Genomic DNA, 16,322 nt, shown 5'->3' on the forward strand with positions numbered 1-16,322 from the left:
CTCAAAATAATAACATAATATCTCAAAATAATGACTTAGTATCTCACAATAATGACTTAGCATCTCAAAACAATGACTAAATATCTTGTGGCAGGATAGTCTCTTCCTTCCCATCCCTTCCCCCTCCTCCTTGCATCCATCCACATCAGGTGTGGGCTGGCGCACTGATTGATGGGCGGCGCGGTCTCTCTCTTTCTTTCCGGTTCTGCTCGTCCTCCGTGGTGGCTGTGGCCTGGTGTGGTAGAGCCGGTGCAAGCGCTGGAGCCTTTGTGGTGTGTCTGTGAGTGTGGTGGAGCCCTGTTTGGCGTGGCGGATCATCGTGGCGCACGCCCCCTCTTGTAAAACAGCAGGTATGCGCACCGCTGTCCTTCCTCCCACTTAGCGTGCCACAGGGCGCATTGGTGACACGGTTCTCCCTTTTGTGACTGTAGTGCGGCAGGCTGCTGTTGCCGTGGGACCGAGTTGTCCCGCTGGAGGCCGTCCGTGTGTGGTTGTGGCTCCTCGTGGTAAGTCGGCGTTGTCCGCCCTCCTCTTTTCCTTCCACCTGCTGCTCATCCCTCCTGGCTAATTGTTAATATTCTGTGCCACAGTTGGGATCAGGTGGAAGCCGTGTAGTAACTCTGCTACCTGGTCTGCTGTGACGCTGCACCGGTGAGGTCCATATATGTCCATTTATCGCCACGGCTCCCTGGACGACGTTGCTGTTTTGTTCGGCTGTTTAGTTTTGGCTCACTTAAACTGTTCTGTGGCTCTTCGGCTCTCCAGAGCCCTGATGGAGCTGTGATTAAGACAGGCTCTTCATAGAGCTGGTGTCAGGGCTTGTTACAGCCTTAGGAATTTTGTTTGGTTTATTAATTATTTGTGCTAATGTGAAAAGGATTTATTTTGTTAATTTTGTTTAACGAATATTGATTTACTGTTTGTTTTCTTATTTAAAACATATTGTTTGATTTAGTTAATTTACATACATTTAACATTAAGCTGTGAGGCCTGTTCTATATATTTCCCTCTTTTTCTTTGTGGACAGGTGCTGTGGGCCAAAGCGGCGACCCAATCGCTGGTGGTGGTGTTTTCTTCATGAACCCCCTTTGTGTGTGAGTGTGTATGCGTTGTCATGGGTGTTTTGGTTAGTAATCCCTCCCTTGATTTGATTTAGGTCTACCGTGATGAGCCCCAGCCCTGTTCACCCCCCTCCTCTTGGCCCCAGCTTGAGTATTTGAATATGCAGCCTATGTTGATTTGACGCATTTTATTTATTTGTAAAATAAAAACTATTTTTATACTTTTCTAAAAACGTCTCTGCCCAGTGGTGTCCGAACCTGTAGCAGCCTGTAATAGTAAAGGTACCTAACTATTCCTCTTTAAACACTTAACTATCTCCTGGGGCGAAACTCCCCAGGTGGCGTTGTTGGTACAACTCACCCACAGCCTTCATCTCGCCACAATCTGAAAATAATTACATATCTCAAAATAATGACGTCGTATCTCACAATAATGAGGACACATTCCAAAAACATAGTACCTCAAAATATTGATTTAATACTTTCAAAATAATGACTTACGACCTCAAATCAATTAGTTAATTTAGTTTGTCATTATTCTGTGACAATAAGTAATTATTTTCAGATACTAAGTCAATATTTTTGATAAAGTTCCTCACTATTTTGATATAATAACTCTTTCATTTGAGAACGTTTTCTCTTATATTTCTGACTGTTGCAGAATGGGCTTACATATGAATGACACAGTGTTGCAGGTATACTGTAAATGACATAATGAATTAGAAATGTATGCTAACCTGTAACAAACACACCGTAAACTGTGGTCAGATTCACAACCTGTCCACGTCTGTCCACCATGTCGGTCTGGTAAACGTTGGGTGTTTAGGTGTCTGGCCAACTGGAGCCGGGATGCTAACGTGGCTACAAGCTAACCGCACACAGCGGCAGGTCCTGCCCCCGTGTGGGTGTTGCCTAACGGGGCAAGGAGTGTTTCCCTGCCGTTGTCATTGTTCAGCTCCTCCGCTGCGATCCATCGCTCCATCAAGACCGAGAGGGATCTCAAGACACGAACCGTAACTCGAATTAATCAGGTAGGACTCAAAAACACAAACGCAGCTAAACCGCTAACAATGTTCTCTTTGCTGACCTAACGGCTGGCGGACGGACACAGTTCGCGAAACGAACGGAACTATTTATTTGTAAAGATAAATAAACCTTTGAAATAAGAATACCAAGTCACCAGTGTCGCATGTTATGAAGATTGTATGACTACGACTATTTACGGTTCAGTTACAGAGTTATTAAGGTCCATTAGCCAGTAACTACAGCGTAATCTCCCGGATGTCACTTTTGTGCTTCTCACATCGTTACTGCGCCTTTAGCTGTAGCTCCCATGGAGGTTTCCCATTATATCACGTTACATACACACTAAAGGTTTAGAAGACTGCATCCCTGCAGATCAACGCAGAGAGATCATTAGGGAAACTGGTTCCCTTCAAACACATGGTCCAGTGGTGAAACTGCTTTTATTTCTAGTGCATTTTACTAGTAAAGTATTATGCAAAATATATTTAAAGTGTAGACAGTAAAAGGATTGCACGCTCATTTAGGGACTAATTAATTCATTGTTTGTGATTAAAGGTGTGACAGTTAATCGATTTCCAGAAAAAGACAGATTCATCGTTTTGAGTCATTTTTAAGAAACAAAATGCTAAAATTCCAGCTTCCTATGTATTAATTCCCTGATTTCGTAGTCTTTTATGACATTAACTAAATATAGATATAGATATAGAACCAAAAGTTCTAAAAACCAGTCTAATTTATAATACATTCTAATTCTGGTTTAAAGTATTTGGAAGTGCATCACATCCACAGTGTGAGCCTGTAGCCTTCATGTGACATGTTTAAACCTAGCCTTCATGTGACAACTAAACAGTCCCGAAAAATTGATTAACTTTCACATGCTGAAGAAATGAAAGCTGTACGTGAACTGCACTATAAATAGTATACTTAACCAGGTCTTGTGTCAGGTTAGCAGACTAAACTATCAGGCTTTTTCCCCCAGAATGTCTCGGGAGCAACAGGCAGTGGCTCGTGCCAGGAAAGCCTTTGAAACAGGCAGGTCCAAGTCTTTAGAGCACCGGATCCGTCAACTGAAGAACCTGCAGCGGTTATTCATTGAGAAACAGGCCGTGATTTCAGATGCCATCAAGAAAGACCTCAATAAGGTGAAAGTCAGAAGTATCACCCAACACCTGGAGATGAATCATAAAGACAGGACATTTATGAAGTAGAAAGTAGATTTAAAAAAAAACCCACACATGTTAACGTTATTGTTGTCGTCCCCAGAGCGAGGTCGGGACGCAGCTGTATGAAACGTTGGGGCTGGAGGGGGAGATCAGCCTGGCCATCAAGAATCTGAAGGCGTGGGCGGCCCCTCGGCCCGTGGAGAAGAATCTGCTGACCATATCAGACACCGTTTACATCAAGCCAGAGCCACTGGGAGTGGTGCTTATCATCGGGGCCTGGAACTACCCCTGGGCCGTCACCATCCAGCCACTCATAGGAGCCATTGCTGCTGGTACTGTAGCTCGCTGGGTGGGGTGGGGTGGGCGAAAAGGGCAGTGCTTGTGTGTGCGTGTGTTTGCGTGTGCTTGTGTGTGAGTTATGTAACCAGGTCAACGTTCACCTTCCTATCTGATTCCATAGTCACTTCAGCCTGTGATGAACTTTGGTTCTGTCTCATCGCTGACACCAATTTTGAAATGCTGACACAAGATCTGTGTCCACATTGTCCACACAAGCAATTTAAAAATTTCACAATAAAAGCAGAACGAGTCACAGTGTAGGGCAACAGCCAGCCAAATCCTTGTAAAATATGCAAGCGGCTGGTGGATTTTCTTTGCTCACCAGCCAAAAACAATGGTGCTCTGCTGAGTGGTTGGTACAATTTGAATATTTAATAGGCATTTCGCAGGTGCATCCACAATGGATGAATTAACAAATGTGCAGAAGCCACATCAACTTTGTCTAATTTTTGGAGGCAGCGTGTATATTCAGCTCTTTCCTCTTTGATTTTTTTTAGTCCTGTTCCATTTTTTTGGTCTCGTGATCATAACCAATCCAGTTCCTGTTTTATCCCGGCTTTGGCCAACATTCTTTACTCTACATCCGTTAGTGATTGTCGGGTCAAAGGGCGCTCTGTACTGCAGTCATGAGAAAGATATGAGATTAGCAGTAGATTCTGAATTAAAAAAAATGTGTGTGTGTGTGGGATCGGCTCCAGCCCCCCCCCCCCCCCGACCCTGAATACAGGATAAGCGGTAGACAATGGATGGATGGATGGATGGGTGTGTTCACTCAAGTGTGTATTTAACACAAATGCAGGTGAACATGTGTTCGTGTCAGTGTGTCAGCTTGTGTGGACATAATATGTCTCAACTTTGTGCCCAGTTCCTACCAGCGAATACTCAACAGACACTGTTACATTCTGAGTGGACCATTACCCAGCTCCGAGATCATCAGCCAGCTAATGAATAATTCATTTCTGTCTCAGAAGCCCCGCGTGAACGGCCATCTTGCCCAGTGGTGTTTTGGCTCGACTCACATATCTTTGTGATGCAAAAACCAGCGGGATGTTTACTTGTGGCTGATTAGAATGACACTGCACTATTTGAAAGGTCTTTTGTCTCGTTCTTTATTTGCTTGAAGCTTTTGTTCATTCCCTGTGATAGTTTTAGTATTAGTGCGACGGGAGCTGCTGCAGGTAGAAGGCTCAGTTGTCTTTCATTTGGATAAACACTTTTTTAGACTAAAAACACTGCTGGGGGACTAAAATGATGTCAGTCCGGTCGGGCTGCAGCCCATGCAGTAAGTGTTTGCACAGCATGGACTTTATCCTTCACTCCAGCATTATCAGATCTATCTCTAGCAGTCGTATCTTCAGAGCAAGCGCAATGCTGATAATCAACCTTAAAGTTTAGGTCAAAGTCAGCAGAAGGTATCAAAAGTAACATAAATAAAATGGAGTTGCTCCAATACTGAGCATTTTGGAGTGACGACAGGGAGAGTTGCTACAAAATTGGCAGTTGGCAGATTGTGACATTTGTTTGCTGACAAACAGACAATGGTGGATCACAAATTAGCCTTTTTTTCATCTTCGTTTTCATCAATTTATTTCCAAGTAAAATGCTGGAATTTCAGCAAAAAGTTTCGGCAAAAGCAGATAAACCAATGTCGAGAGGTATTACATTTGACATTAAAAAAGAACCCTGATATAGACGCAGACAGATATTTCCCTCAGCAGCTGGTAGAGAAAAAATTTAGTAAATATTGAATCCAAATTGGGTAATATTGATTTGTGACCACTGGGTGTTTTGATCAGTAAGAGTCTGTTAAGTTACAGTTTTTCTCAATTGCTAAAACACTAAACCCTATTGTCTGAACCAAATGCTCCGTTACCTGAACCCACTGATTGAATCGGTCTCTCTTTTGGCAAAACCATAAGCACTTTTCACCTGTTTAGACACAACTTGCCAACACATTTTCATTGTGATGCACCTGTGTTGCATAATGTCGAGCACAGGTGGCAAAAGTCAAGCACAAGTAAAGCACAAAAGTCACTGGTTGAACACAACAACTCAAAATTGATCACACTTGTGGCTAACAATGTGAGGGAACATATATTCAGAGAGCACTGGTTTGTGAGGCACTACAATGGATAGAAATCTGAGAGGACGAGTTTGTGTGAGAGGTGGTCGAGGTGGTCAGCGAAGACAAAGAACAGTAATATCTGATGAAATCAGAGCTACTGTGATTGACCATGTTCTTGCCCATGGTATGAGCATGAGGGAGGCCGGACAAAGGGTACAACCAAACATCAGTAGATTCACTGTGTCCACCATAATCCCAAGATTTAGAGAAGAAAACGTTGACAGCAATTACTGTATGACTATACTATATACTGTACCACAGTATACTGTAAGTAAATATATGTTTCAGTACATCACTGTGCCAATGTACTGTAGTATTGTAATGGAGGGTTAGTCTAACTGTTTCTAGGCCTAGTATTCGATGTATATTTTTGTACTTTATGTTTACGTAGGCTTTACTGTATACAAGTGCTAAATGCACAAGATTTCCGTTTGTTTTTGTACCGTACAAGTGCTACGTGTAAATGCACAGGATATCTGTTTTTGGTACTTTTATTTTTTACTATGTACAATTGCTAAATAAACAGGTTTTTTGTTTTGCAACATGCATTTAGCCTACAGTGAACAATGAACATTTATTTCTACAGCTTCATGTCCTGAGCATTGTGTTTTCTATTTTTCTATGTAGTGTTTAGTGACTGCTCTGTAGTGTTTCTAATTTTGATTGACTCGGGGCACGATTTGACAACATAGTTCAGTTTTGAGCACCGATTGAACTGTTTTGAGGTGAGAGTTCAGTTTTGGGCACAGATTAAACTGTTTTGAGTTGAAAGTTTGGTTTTGCAAGAAGAGTCTGAGGTTTTGTGAATGTAGCTTGAAAATTGGGTTTTGTGTTCACAGTTTAGAGAAAAGGAGAGCGGCTTTCGAGAAATGTGTCTTAGCAATCGAGAAAAACTGTAATTTGCCTAATAGAACATTGGAGGTTTAAATGGAGATGCAGCGGAAGAAAACAAGACTTTGGGACACACAGGAGTACTATTTGGGAATTTTAGTGTTTTAAAGTGTTTTAATCTTGTGATATCTGCTCCCTTTGTCATCATTGTCCAGGTAATGCAGCTGTGGTCAAGCCCTCCGAGGTCTGTGTTCACACTGCAAAGGTCATGGAGGACCTGCTGCCGGTTTACATCGACAAAGTAAGGACGGCGAGCGTAACATCCACATAACAAGTATCTGGCGAGGATTCATCAAACTGAAACCAGACACTGTAATTGTTGATGAAAAACAGATTCAGGGCCATGTTTATAGTCCACATTCCTAGCATTTCTTGAGCTGGTACCACGTGTCGTCACAACCATGTTCACTTTTACTTTAGTATATAAACGTAAAATGTGCAACCACGCATACAAAGGCTCATGACAAGTAAAGTTAAAGGGTTTGCTTGATTCATTTTATGAAGAATAATATAATAAGCAACAACTTTTTAATTGAATCCCTATCATTTCATCAAAATATCTACAAAGACAGGGACTATATGCTGCATTGTGTTTCTGCCGTGTGTCAGGAGCTTTACCCCGTAGTAACCGGAGGAGTGTCTGAGACCCAGGAGCTGCTGCGTCAGAGGTTCGATCACATCTTCTACACCGGCAATGGCGTGGTGGGCAAACTGATCATGGAGGCTGCTGCCAAACACCTGACGCCTGTCACCCTGGAGCTGGGCGGCAAGAGCCCCTGCTACATCGACAAGAACTGTGACATCAGCATTGCCTGCAGGTCAGAACAATGATTTTCGTTCTTTTTATATCAGACATGTTGTCTCCATCCAACCCCCTTTTGTACTAACTCCTCCACTACTGTGTAGGCGTGTTGCCTGGGGGAAGTACACTAACTGTGGTCAGACCTGCATCGCCCCAGACTATATCCTGTGTGAGCCCAGCATCCAGGACCGGGTCATTGAAGAGGTCAAGAAGTCCGTAATGGTAAGTTATTTAGTCCATCGTGAACTTGAAAAACAGGCGATTCTGCCCAAAAGATAATTTCTCAAAGGCCCCAAAAGGATTGATAGCTGTAACCTGTAATGCCAGAAAGACATGTTGTTGTAAACTGAGTTCATAACCTAAGTCTACCAAAGACAATCGTTGACTAAGGAGCGGGATTATTTGCCTGGATGTTGCAAGAATATTTGTGTAGTAATGAGATTGTTTCCTCTGGCAGGAGTTCTACACAGACAACCCGAAGACCTGTCCTGATTATGGACGCATCATCAACCAGCGCCACTTCAAGAGAATAATGAACATGTTGGAAGACAGCGCCATCGCCGCAGGAGGAGACAACGACGAGTCAGACTGCTACATTGGTAATCCTGCCGAGAGCCACCAAGACAGGAACCATATATATACAATATATACAGGGTCTCCCATAAAGTTGGACTAATTTGCAAATTTCTTTTATAGTGCCAAACAAATGTTATGCATGAATTAATTTCACCCGGGTAATTTTAACACATAATGGCCGCGTTTCCCAGATTCGTTAAGAAGCTCTTAAGTGCTAAGATCTTGTTAGGAGCGCTCTTAAGAACGCTGTGAAAGAAGGATGTGTTTCCCAGAGTCGCTCTTAGCCTAAGAAGATCTTTCACTGAGAAGGAAACGTAAGATCGAGCTGACCCACTCTTAACAGCCTTCTTAGCGACCAAATGCTCAGTGATCAAGCCGCGTCAGGGATATTTATATTCTCCACTTTTCAAAATAATAAAACAATGCTCAATGTTGAAATTAGCTCATAGCTGCGGACCACACAAGAAACACACTTTTTTTATTGAATTACAAGTTTTCCACACACATCTGCATATATGAGTTTATAGCACTACACAAAAAAAAAGTTAAAAAAAGCCAAAAAGTGAGAAACCATGGCTGCAATACAGCACATTCTCGCTGTGAACCAACAGCGTTGCCGTGCGCGAAGCCAGACGCTTTACATAAATGCATATGTGCGTCAGCACTTCTCCCTACGGAACGTGCTGTCAGACCGGGCTGTCCAGGCAAAGTACCGGCTGCCCCGTGCGGAGATCCAACGGCTGATCACTCTGGTGTCTCCACACATCCAGAGAGCAACCCGCTGCAATTTTGCTCTCAGCCCTGAGGTGCAGCTCCTGGCTGCGCTGCGTTTTTACGCAGTGGGGAGCTTCCTGGAGGTGGTGGGGGACGGCACCGGCCTCAGCAAGGCATCGGTGTCACGGAGTGTGGCAGCTGTGACACCGATTCTCCTGCGCCATGCCCGGACCCACATAAAGATGCCCACCACATGCGACGAGGTCCGCCAGGTCCATCAAGGCTTCCACGCAGTGGCTGGGATCCCCCGGGTGATCGGTGTGGTGGATGGCACCCTCATTCCATTCTCACATGTGTGTGCCTATATCCACGGGGGTATATATGCGCTAATGGGCTTGATTACTACTTGGATACACCTGTTGGCCCACACACACACACACACACACACACACACACGATACATGTGTAGCCTAATTGCACCTGTGTCGGGGGACCACGGGACGCTGTGTGTGACTTATGCGCTGATAAAGAGGTGGGTGATCGATTAGCCTGGCATCGATTGATTCAGTTTCAGCACCACCGCGGTGGACAGCTCCCACTAAGACCTTCTGAAGAAGCTCCTTTGGTTTGATCTTAAGGCGGGCTCACACCGGACCGAAAATCGGCGTCTTGGAGATAGTCGGCGTCCGTGACATGAGTCTCCTTGGTGTGGTCGCTCGAATCGGCCCACGTCGGCGTTCATTTCAGCCGATTCAAATGTGTAATCCGCCATTCGAGTCGGTCATTCTTTTACCATTCTGATTGGTGGAGGCTAGCAGCTTGACCAGCGAATCAGTGAAGCCCGGAAGTGACGATGGTAAACATACCAGATAACCAGTGGAATCGAAGAAGGTGGTCTAGAGAGGACCGGCTACTTCCGGTTTTCGTGTTTTTTGGCCCACAATACAGATTAGCGCCGCCTGTTGTTTTGGAGACATTACATCTCGCGCAAGCGCGGAACGTATGGCGTCGGCTGTAATTCCGTAGGTGTGAACCGCCCATGTCGTTGTTCGAGTCGGCCATATTAAGTAGCCGACGCCGAATTTACCGACGCGAGTCGGGCAGTTCTTCCGGTGTGTACACAGCTTTAAGGTTCTCCTAAGAAGGCAGTTAAGAACGCGTCTGGGAAACACCCGTATCTTAGCGCTCCTTCTTAGCCGAACTCTTCTTAAGAGCCTTCTTAAGTCCTTAAGAACGATCGAATCTGGGAAACGCGGCCAATGTCATCATTGCTCCTGGTCAAAAGTGATAACTGATGCATTTAAATATGAATAAACAGAGGATTCTGTCTGAAAACAAAATATTCCAACTTTATGGGCAACAGTGTATAGATACCATATATAATATGATAATAATAGTGTTTCTTTGTTGTGTTCAGCCCCAACAGTCCTGCGGGACGTGAAGCCAGAGGCAAAGGTGATGCAGGAGGAGATATTTGGACCTCTGCTTCCCATCTTGTCAGTCAGTGGCCTGGACGAAGCGATCAAGTTTATCAACAGAGGAGAGAAACCTCTGGCCCTCTATGTCTTCTCATCAGATAACAAGGTATCCAACAACAGACATTGCACACATGCAGACACACTGCTGTGCTGTAGTCCAAACAGATGCAGAACTCGACATGTACGGTGTGCAGATTCAGATTCATGAGCACAATGTATGAATGAATGGATCCTCTCCCTGCAGGTGATACAGAGAATGACGGAGGAGACCTCCAGTGGAGGACTGCTGGCCAATGACTGTCTCGTGCACTATTCTGTCAGCTCTCTGCCTTTCGGAGGAGTGGGTGAGTTCAACTCTGTAGAAATGAGATTCACTTTCTCAGAACTAGCTGTGTTGGACACACAGAGGGTCATAAGGGCGCCCTCTAGTGTGTTATTATGGAAAAATAAAGCAAATGTCCCATTAGGGCACGGAAATACCTGGGTAAATAAAGGCTTCACTTGTTGGCACCTTTCTATGCACATATAGAAGCTTGCAAAAGACTCAACTATTTAATTTACGATTAAAAAGCCCAATAAATACAAAGTGTGTGTACAGTGCATCATTTTTGAGACTGACATCCACTGGTTTTCATCTATTTCAGCTTGCAAAGACTTGGAAGTTGTTGGAAATAATCAATCCATCACAGTAAACATATATACGCTTCTGAATCTGAATCAGCCTTTTTTCATATTGTCATTGCTGTTGTGTTGCATGAAGATAAAAGTCCCGTAAAAGTAAAGTCATAAATGCAGAATTGAAATTTGAATGAAGAGCATGGAATATGCAACGTGTTGGTAAATGTGCAAATGTTCAGTGTTCAGTCCAGATTTGCAATGTTCTATGGTTCAGTTTTGAAATCTCTCCAACAACAGAGAGCTGACAGTCAAATTAATCTGAGTAACCTCTATAATCCAACAAGCAACCAAATTGGATCACCATTTATTTTAACTGCTTGCACGTTTTCTAGGATTGCTTTCTGTCAACGCAACTTAAAACAAGTTACACTCAAATATTGAATTTTCTCTGCCAATCTTAAACCTTCCCCCTTTGTTTTCATGGACAGGAAAAAGTGGTATGGGCTGCTACCACGGCAAATTCAGCTTTGACCAGCTGAGCCATCTGCGTGGTTGTCTCATCAAGCAGCTGAAAATGGAGGGCGTGAACAGCATGCGGTACCCGCCTCACACAGCCAAGAAGCTGGGCTGGGCGCGCTTCTTCATCCTGCAGAACGTAGACCTGGGCTGGATTGGGCGGATGGCGCTCTTAGCCGTTCTGGCTGTGGTGGCTGCTGTGATTCTGCAGGTGAGACACAGAGGAAGAGAGAGTCACAGCAAAGTGCTGAACAATACGAATAAAAGCTGGAAGAAAACCACCGACGTCTATAACGCCTTCAAGCCCACTTGCCCACTCCACAGTGCACCCGATGCCCACTCCACAGTGCACCCGATGCAAATCAATTAAAACACTAGACTGTCGATGTACATATCTGTGTTGATAGAATAATATTTGAAACAAAACTAACCTCGCATCGCATGAATCATCCATTTTTTGAGGAACTAGTTTCTCAGCAGCAGCAGAATTTTACTTTGCTCCGTCGGACTCAAAACTCTAAGACGCGACGGCCGAAATACTGCCCGTAAATAGGCAATCGAACCGGGCCGAACTGTCGGCACTTATACCCCCAAGGCTGTCAGAAAAGCCCTCGGAGCTCACTCAAACACCGGGCAGCGGGCGGCTCCGCGAATCCACACATGCGGACTCCCCGTTGGACTCAAAACTCTAAGACGCGCCGCCCGAAATACTCCCCGTAAATAGGCAATCGAACCGGGACGAATTGTCGGGACTCATGCCCTCAGACCTGGGTGAAAAGCGCTTGGACCTCACGCAAACACCGGGGAGCCCACGGCCACGTGAACCCACAATTACGCAGCGCAAACCCGTCCTGAGAACCGTAAACCCTCGGGCGCGTTGCGGGGGATTCCCTCCTGGCACCAACAGTCTCTGTTTGTTCGGTCCCGGTTCTCAGCTCCAGTGGGGGCTATCTCGGTCTCCACAGACGCTCGTTCACATTCTGCCCTTTGAGCATCCCTCTCCCGCAATTCTTCCTCTGTATATTCAGGCTCGTACAGGTACGGTTGGGTTTGGGTGGAAAAAAACTCCTCATCAGAGTCTTCAAAAGTTTCAGTATATTCTCCAAAAGTGTCCATTTCTGTGAGATTGAAGAAACTAGCACTGCAGGCTACTCTGCGTCTGTAGCAATGACAGCAGGTAAACAAACTATTATAGAACCGGTAACTTATAAGTGCTAGGTGATATCAGTCCGCCGCTGCCATAGCCTACTAGGAAGTATGACACGCTGCTGCTGCTGAGACATAAGTCCTTAAAAATGCAAGGTTGGTTTTATTTCAAACATTCTATCAACACATATGTACATCGATAGTCTGCCATTACAATGGATTTGCCTCGGGTGCACTGTGGAGTGGGCAAGACTGTTTTTAATGCCATGCTAGCTAAGAACCATTGACTTGCGCTAGCCATAGAATAAGCGAACTCTGCAACTAGAAGAACTGAATGAAATTTCTTGAAAATGTCTCCAGACGTCTCGAACACACCGGCTCACTTGGAAAATAGGTCTTATGTCCAAAATTCCAAACTATCCCTTTAAGTACACTTTTGAGGGACTGGTACTTTTTACGCAATTTTATATTTCTGCTCTCTTTTTTTTTTACTCCACTACATTTGTCTTACAGCTTTAGTTACTTTTGCAGATTGCAATCTTTTACAGCCAGCCTGACAAGTGAAAACAATGTATCTCCATATTTGGTGCAACATACTAATACATGAAGCAGTAATATGAGTCCAGAAACATCACATTTGATATTAAAACTCAAGGACAAGGACCTTTTACTGCGTAATGAGTACCTACATTTGATACTTTAAGTACATTTGCTGGTAACACAAAATTTGACTTATGTTCTTGCTGCTTTTTGAATCTGCCTACTTACTAACCTTGACAGTGTGAATACAGAAGTGAGTGTGAAAGAACGCTGATTAAATGATGAAGAATCTCTTCTTTTTTTTACCTTCAGAATTATCTCCTTTGAAGACATCCCACTGCTTCCAGAGTGTCATGTTTGAAGAAAACTCCGGCGTGAATTTCATGCGAAGTCATCAACGAGTTTCTGTATAAATAAGATTAGCATGTTTAGGATGTTGCCTCAATCAATTTTATATTTCAGTAACAGTGTCAGAAGTTTCACAGAGCTCACTGTAGCAAGCATCTTATTTCCATGAAAGTGATTATTTATGTACTCTTATATTTGTGTTCAACATTATTGTGTTCCATATTAACCTGTTAGATCAGGTTTTCATACACAAAAAGAAGTATTTAATACATTTTAAAACATACCATATAATGCTGTGATTCTGCTCTTCATTTTTTTAAATGGAGTCACTTATATGACACTAATGTAAGACTGTGATATGAACAAGACGTGCAGCATTTAATGATAACTGATGTTCACTGAAGTGCCGAAAAAGGAAGGTATTGCAATTTCTGTTTGATGAAAGAGTTTTTATTGTGTGCGAGTAACCTACAGTTCACTTTGTGTCCATTCCATTTCAATGAAGATCAGCAACATTCAACGAGAAGGTACTTGATTTTTTTCAGTGTGATAACAGAGATGAAGACCAAGTCTGTCTCTGAGACTCTTAAGTCCTTCTTTAGTTGACATCAGAATCAATCATGTGAAGGAATTGTATTCAATTTTCAAGCAACAAATGCCTGTAACAAATATACCCAACCTTACTTGATTGGTAGTCTTTACAAAAACCGTAGTTGCTAAATCTTTTATCTTTACTATACTCTATATACCATATCTCTTACCATATCTCTAACTTTTATCATACCATAGAATTTTTTAAGGGATTTGTAATTAATAGTTGAATAAATATACATGTATTTCTATACTGGATTAATATTCAAATAAATATATTTATACGTGTAACAGTTTGTGATTTATCCATCCATCCATCCATTGTCTACCGCTTATCCTGTATTCAGGGGGGGTACACCCTGGACAGGACGCCAGTCTATCACGGGGCTAACATGTAGAGACAGACCACCATTCACACTCACATTCACACCTAATTTAGAGTCATCAATCAGCCTATCCCCATCCTGCATGTCCTTGGACTGTGGGAGGAAGCTGGAGAACCCAGAGAAAACCCACACTCACACGGGGAGAACATGCAAACTCCACACAGAAGGAACTCATAACAATTATCTGTACTATATTGTATTTTGATTTAAATGTGTATATATATATATATATATATATATATATATATATATATATATATATATATATATATATAGACCAAGGTACGTTTTATCAGTCTGTTTTCTGGGAGTAATTGACACAAGCAGAAACCAGAAACAAGCCGTTTGTTCGTTTCGGGCAAAAACCGAAAATCAGAATTTCAGCTCATTTTCTTGTTTTTTGGTTCCTACTTACAAAACGAATTTACCACTGTCCCAATTCAGGGTCTGCAGCCTTCGGAGGCTGCATTCGAAGGCCGCCTACGTCACAGAGCTGCGCGAAGGCTGTCCCAATTCGTCCAAATTCGAAGGCTCCTCCAAATGCAGCAGACAAATGTGTCCTCCTTTCCCCCGTATTCGGAGGATGCACCACTACTATCCTTCGCGGCCTCCCATATCCCAAGATGCTTTGCGCGCCGCTGTTCAACCAACAATGGCGGCCAACAACGGCAGCAGCAGCAGTGCTGAGTACCATATTGAAATGTAAGTAACGGGTTTTTGCTTAACGCCGGACGTTCAAGGGGCCTTAAAACATATTTGAGTGTTAAAATGCGTGAAGTTAATAATGCTAATACGTGTAGCCACCGGAATGTAGGGCCAGCTACGTGATGTAGCTTAAGCTGTTGATACGAGGAGCTCAGTTAACGTTAGCCTTTTAACGTAACGTAAGCCTAAAACCCTTCACTTTCAAATGTTACAAGCTCCGATGGTAACTTATATGTTATTGTAACCGTGGCGCTGTTCAGTTAATTTGTTCTCGTTGTAAGTTGTGTAGGCTACAGTTCGCTCCTCTTGCAGCTCAGCATATAACGTTAACGATGGGTTGTGAGCCCCGCTGTATTTCTAGGCTGTAAAACTGTAAACGTTTGGATAGAATACAGAGCTAACCTTAGGATCATTATTACTGTTAATATCGTTATTATATCGTACAATCATTTTGCATGTTGACATAACAGGAAATGTGCTTTACATGTCGTTTTGTTCTAGAGAGCAAGGAGCAGACTGAGGATTTGATCAAACTCCGGGATGAGAACGACCACCTGTTGAGGCCAAGAACACAGGGCCACCGACAGCAGCAAGAACGAGGAAAACAGATGACTTGCTGGATTTGATCAGGGAGGACATGAAGTTACAGAGGTAGAGCGAGGAAAGGAGAAAGAGAGAGGATGGAGAGGCTTTTTAGTTTATTGGAGAGAGTGGTTGAGGGGCATTGATTTTTTGGGGGGGTGGTGGATGTTTTTTTCTGTTCGATTAAGTTCTGTGCTGATTTGTAATTTAAATTGTTAATTAAAAATATTGTATTGTTCCATTTTCTTTTCCAAATATTGTATATAGTTAAATTAAAATCTTATAACCTTGTAACATTATCTGTTCCATTTCTTATTTACAAACTAAAGTCAACTTTTGAACTGCTTTTCAGTGACAAGAAAATATTTTTTTTTTGTGTGTAATTAACAAATATTTACAAAGTTACAATAACTATTGACAAGTGGGTGTTCTTAACATGTAGAACTATTTACAAAAGATCATCAGAAATAACTATTTACAGAGAACATATACAGTATTGACTGAGCAGGAGTCCCTGGTGGTGCTGCTGGACTGGATGGGATGCTAAGGACCCTGGACTCGACCCTGTCCACCGCATCGTCCATCATCGGGGTTTGCAGGGCTGATGCAATCGACGGATGCCATGTCACTAAAATGTTTAAAAGAGAGGCAAGAATAAAATATTGAATTAAGTCGGGGTTATTTACAGGGTTCGTACACATTTTACTACCAAATT

At 43.1% G+C, this 16,322-nt stretch overlaps 1 protein-coding gene across 1 annotated transcript; it reads left to right on the forward strand.

Moving 5' to 3' along the window:
• Positions 1-1,949: 1,949 nt before the first annotated feature.
• Positions 1,950-14,185, forward strand: LOC311025382 (aldehyde dehydrogenase family 3 member A2-like). The gene is made up of 11 exons (XM_084028242.1): positions 1,950-2,092; positions 3,067-3,229; positions 3,351-3,582; positions 6,761-6,846; positions 7,215-7,423; positions 7,512-7,629; positions 7,865-8,006; positions 10,115-10,281; positions 10,420-10,519; positions 11,282-11,520; positions 13,308-14,185. The coding sequence occupies exons 2-11, from the start codon at positions 3,068-3,070 to the stop codon at positions 13,320-13,322; spliced, it is 1,470 nt and encodes a 489-aa protein (XP_083884368.1). The 5' UTR covers positions 1,950-2,092; position 3,067; the 3' UTR covers positions 13,323-14,185.
• Positions 14,186-16,322: the final 2,137 nt, after the last annotated feature.

This window comes from Eutrigla gurnardus (assembly GCF_963514095.1).
Source record: "Eutrigla gurnardus genome assembly, chromosome: 15".
NCBI lineage: Eukaryota > Metazoa > Chordata > Actinopteri > Perciformes > Triglidae > Eutrigla > Eutrigla gurnardus.

What these genes read in the sequence shown, in the direction of transcription:
- LOC311025382 (XM_084028242.1), top strand. Translation starts at nt 3,068, where the DNA reads ATGTCTCGGGAGCAACAGGCAGTGGCTCGTGCCAGGAAAGCCTTTGAA. An exon ending in TGCCGGTTTACATCGACAAA is followed by an intron (nt 6,847 to 7,214) that starts GTAAGGACGGCG and finishes GCCGTGTGTCAG; the next exon opens with GAGCTTTACCCCGTAGTAAC. An exon ending in CGAGTCAGACTGCTACATTG is followed by an intron (nt 8,007 to 10,114) that starts GTAATCCTGCCG and finishes TGTTGTGTTCAG; the next exon opens with CCCCAACAGTCCTGCGGGAC.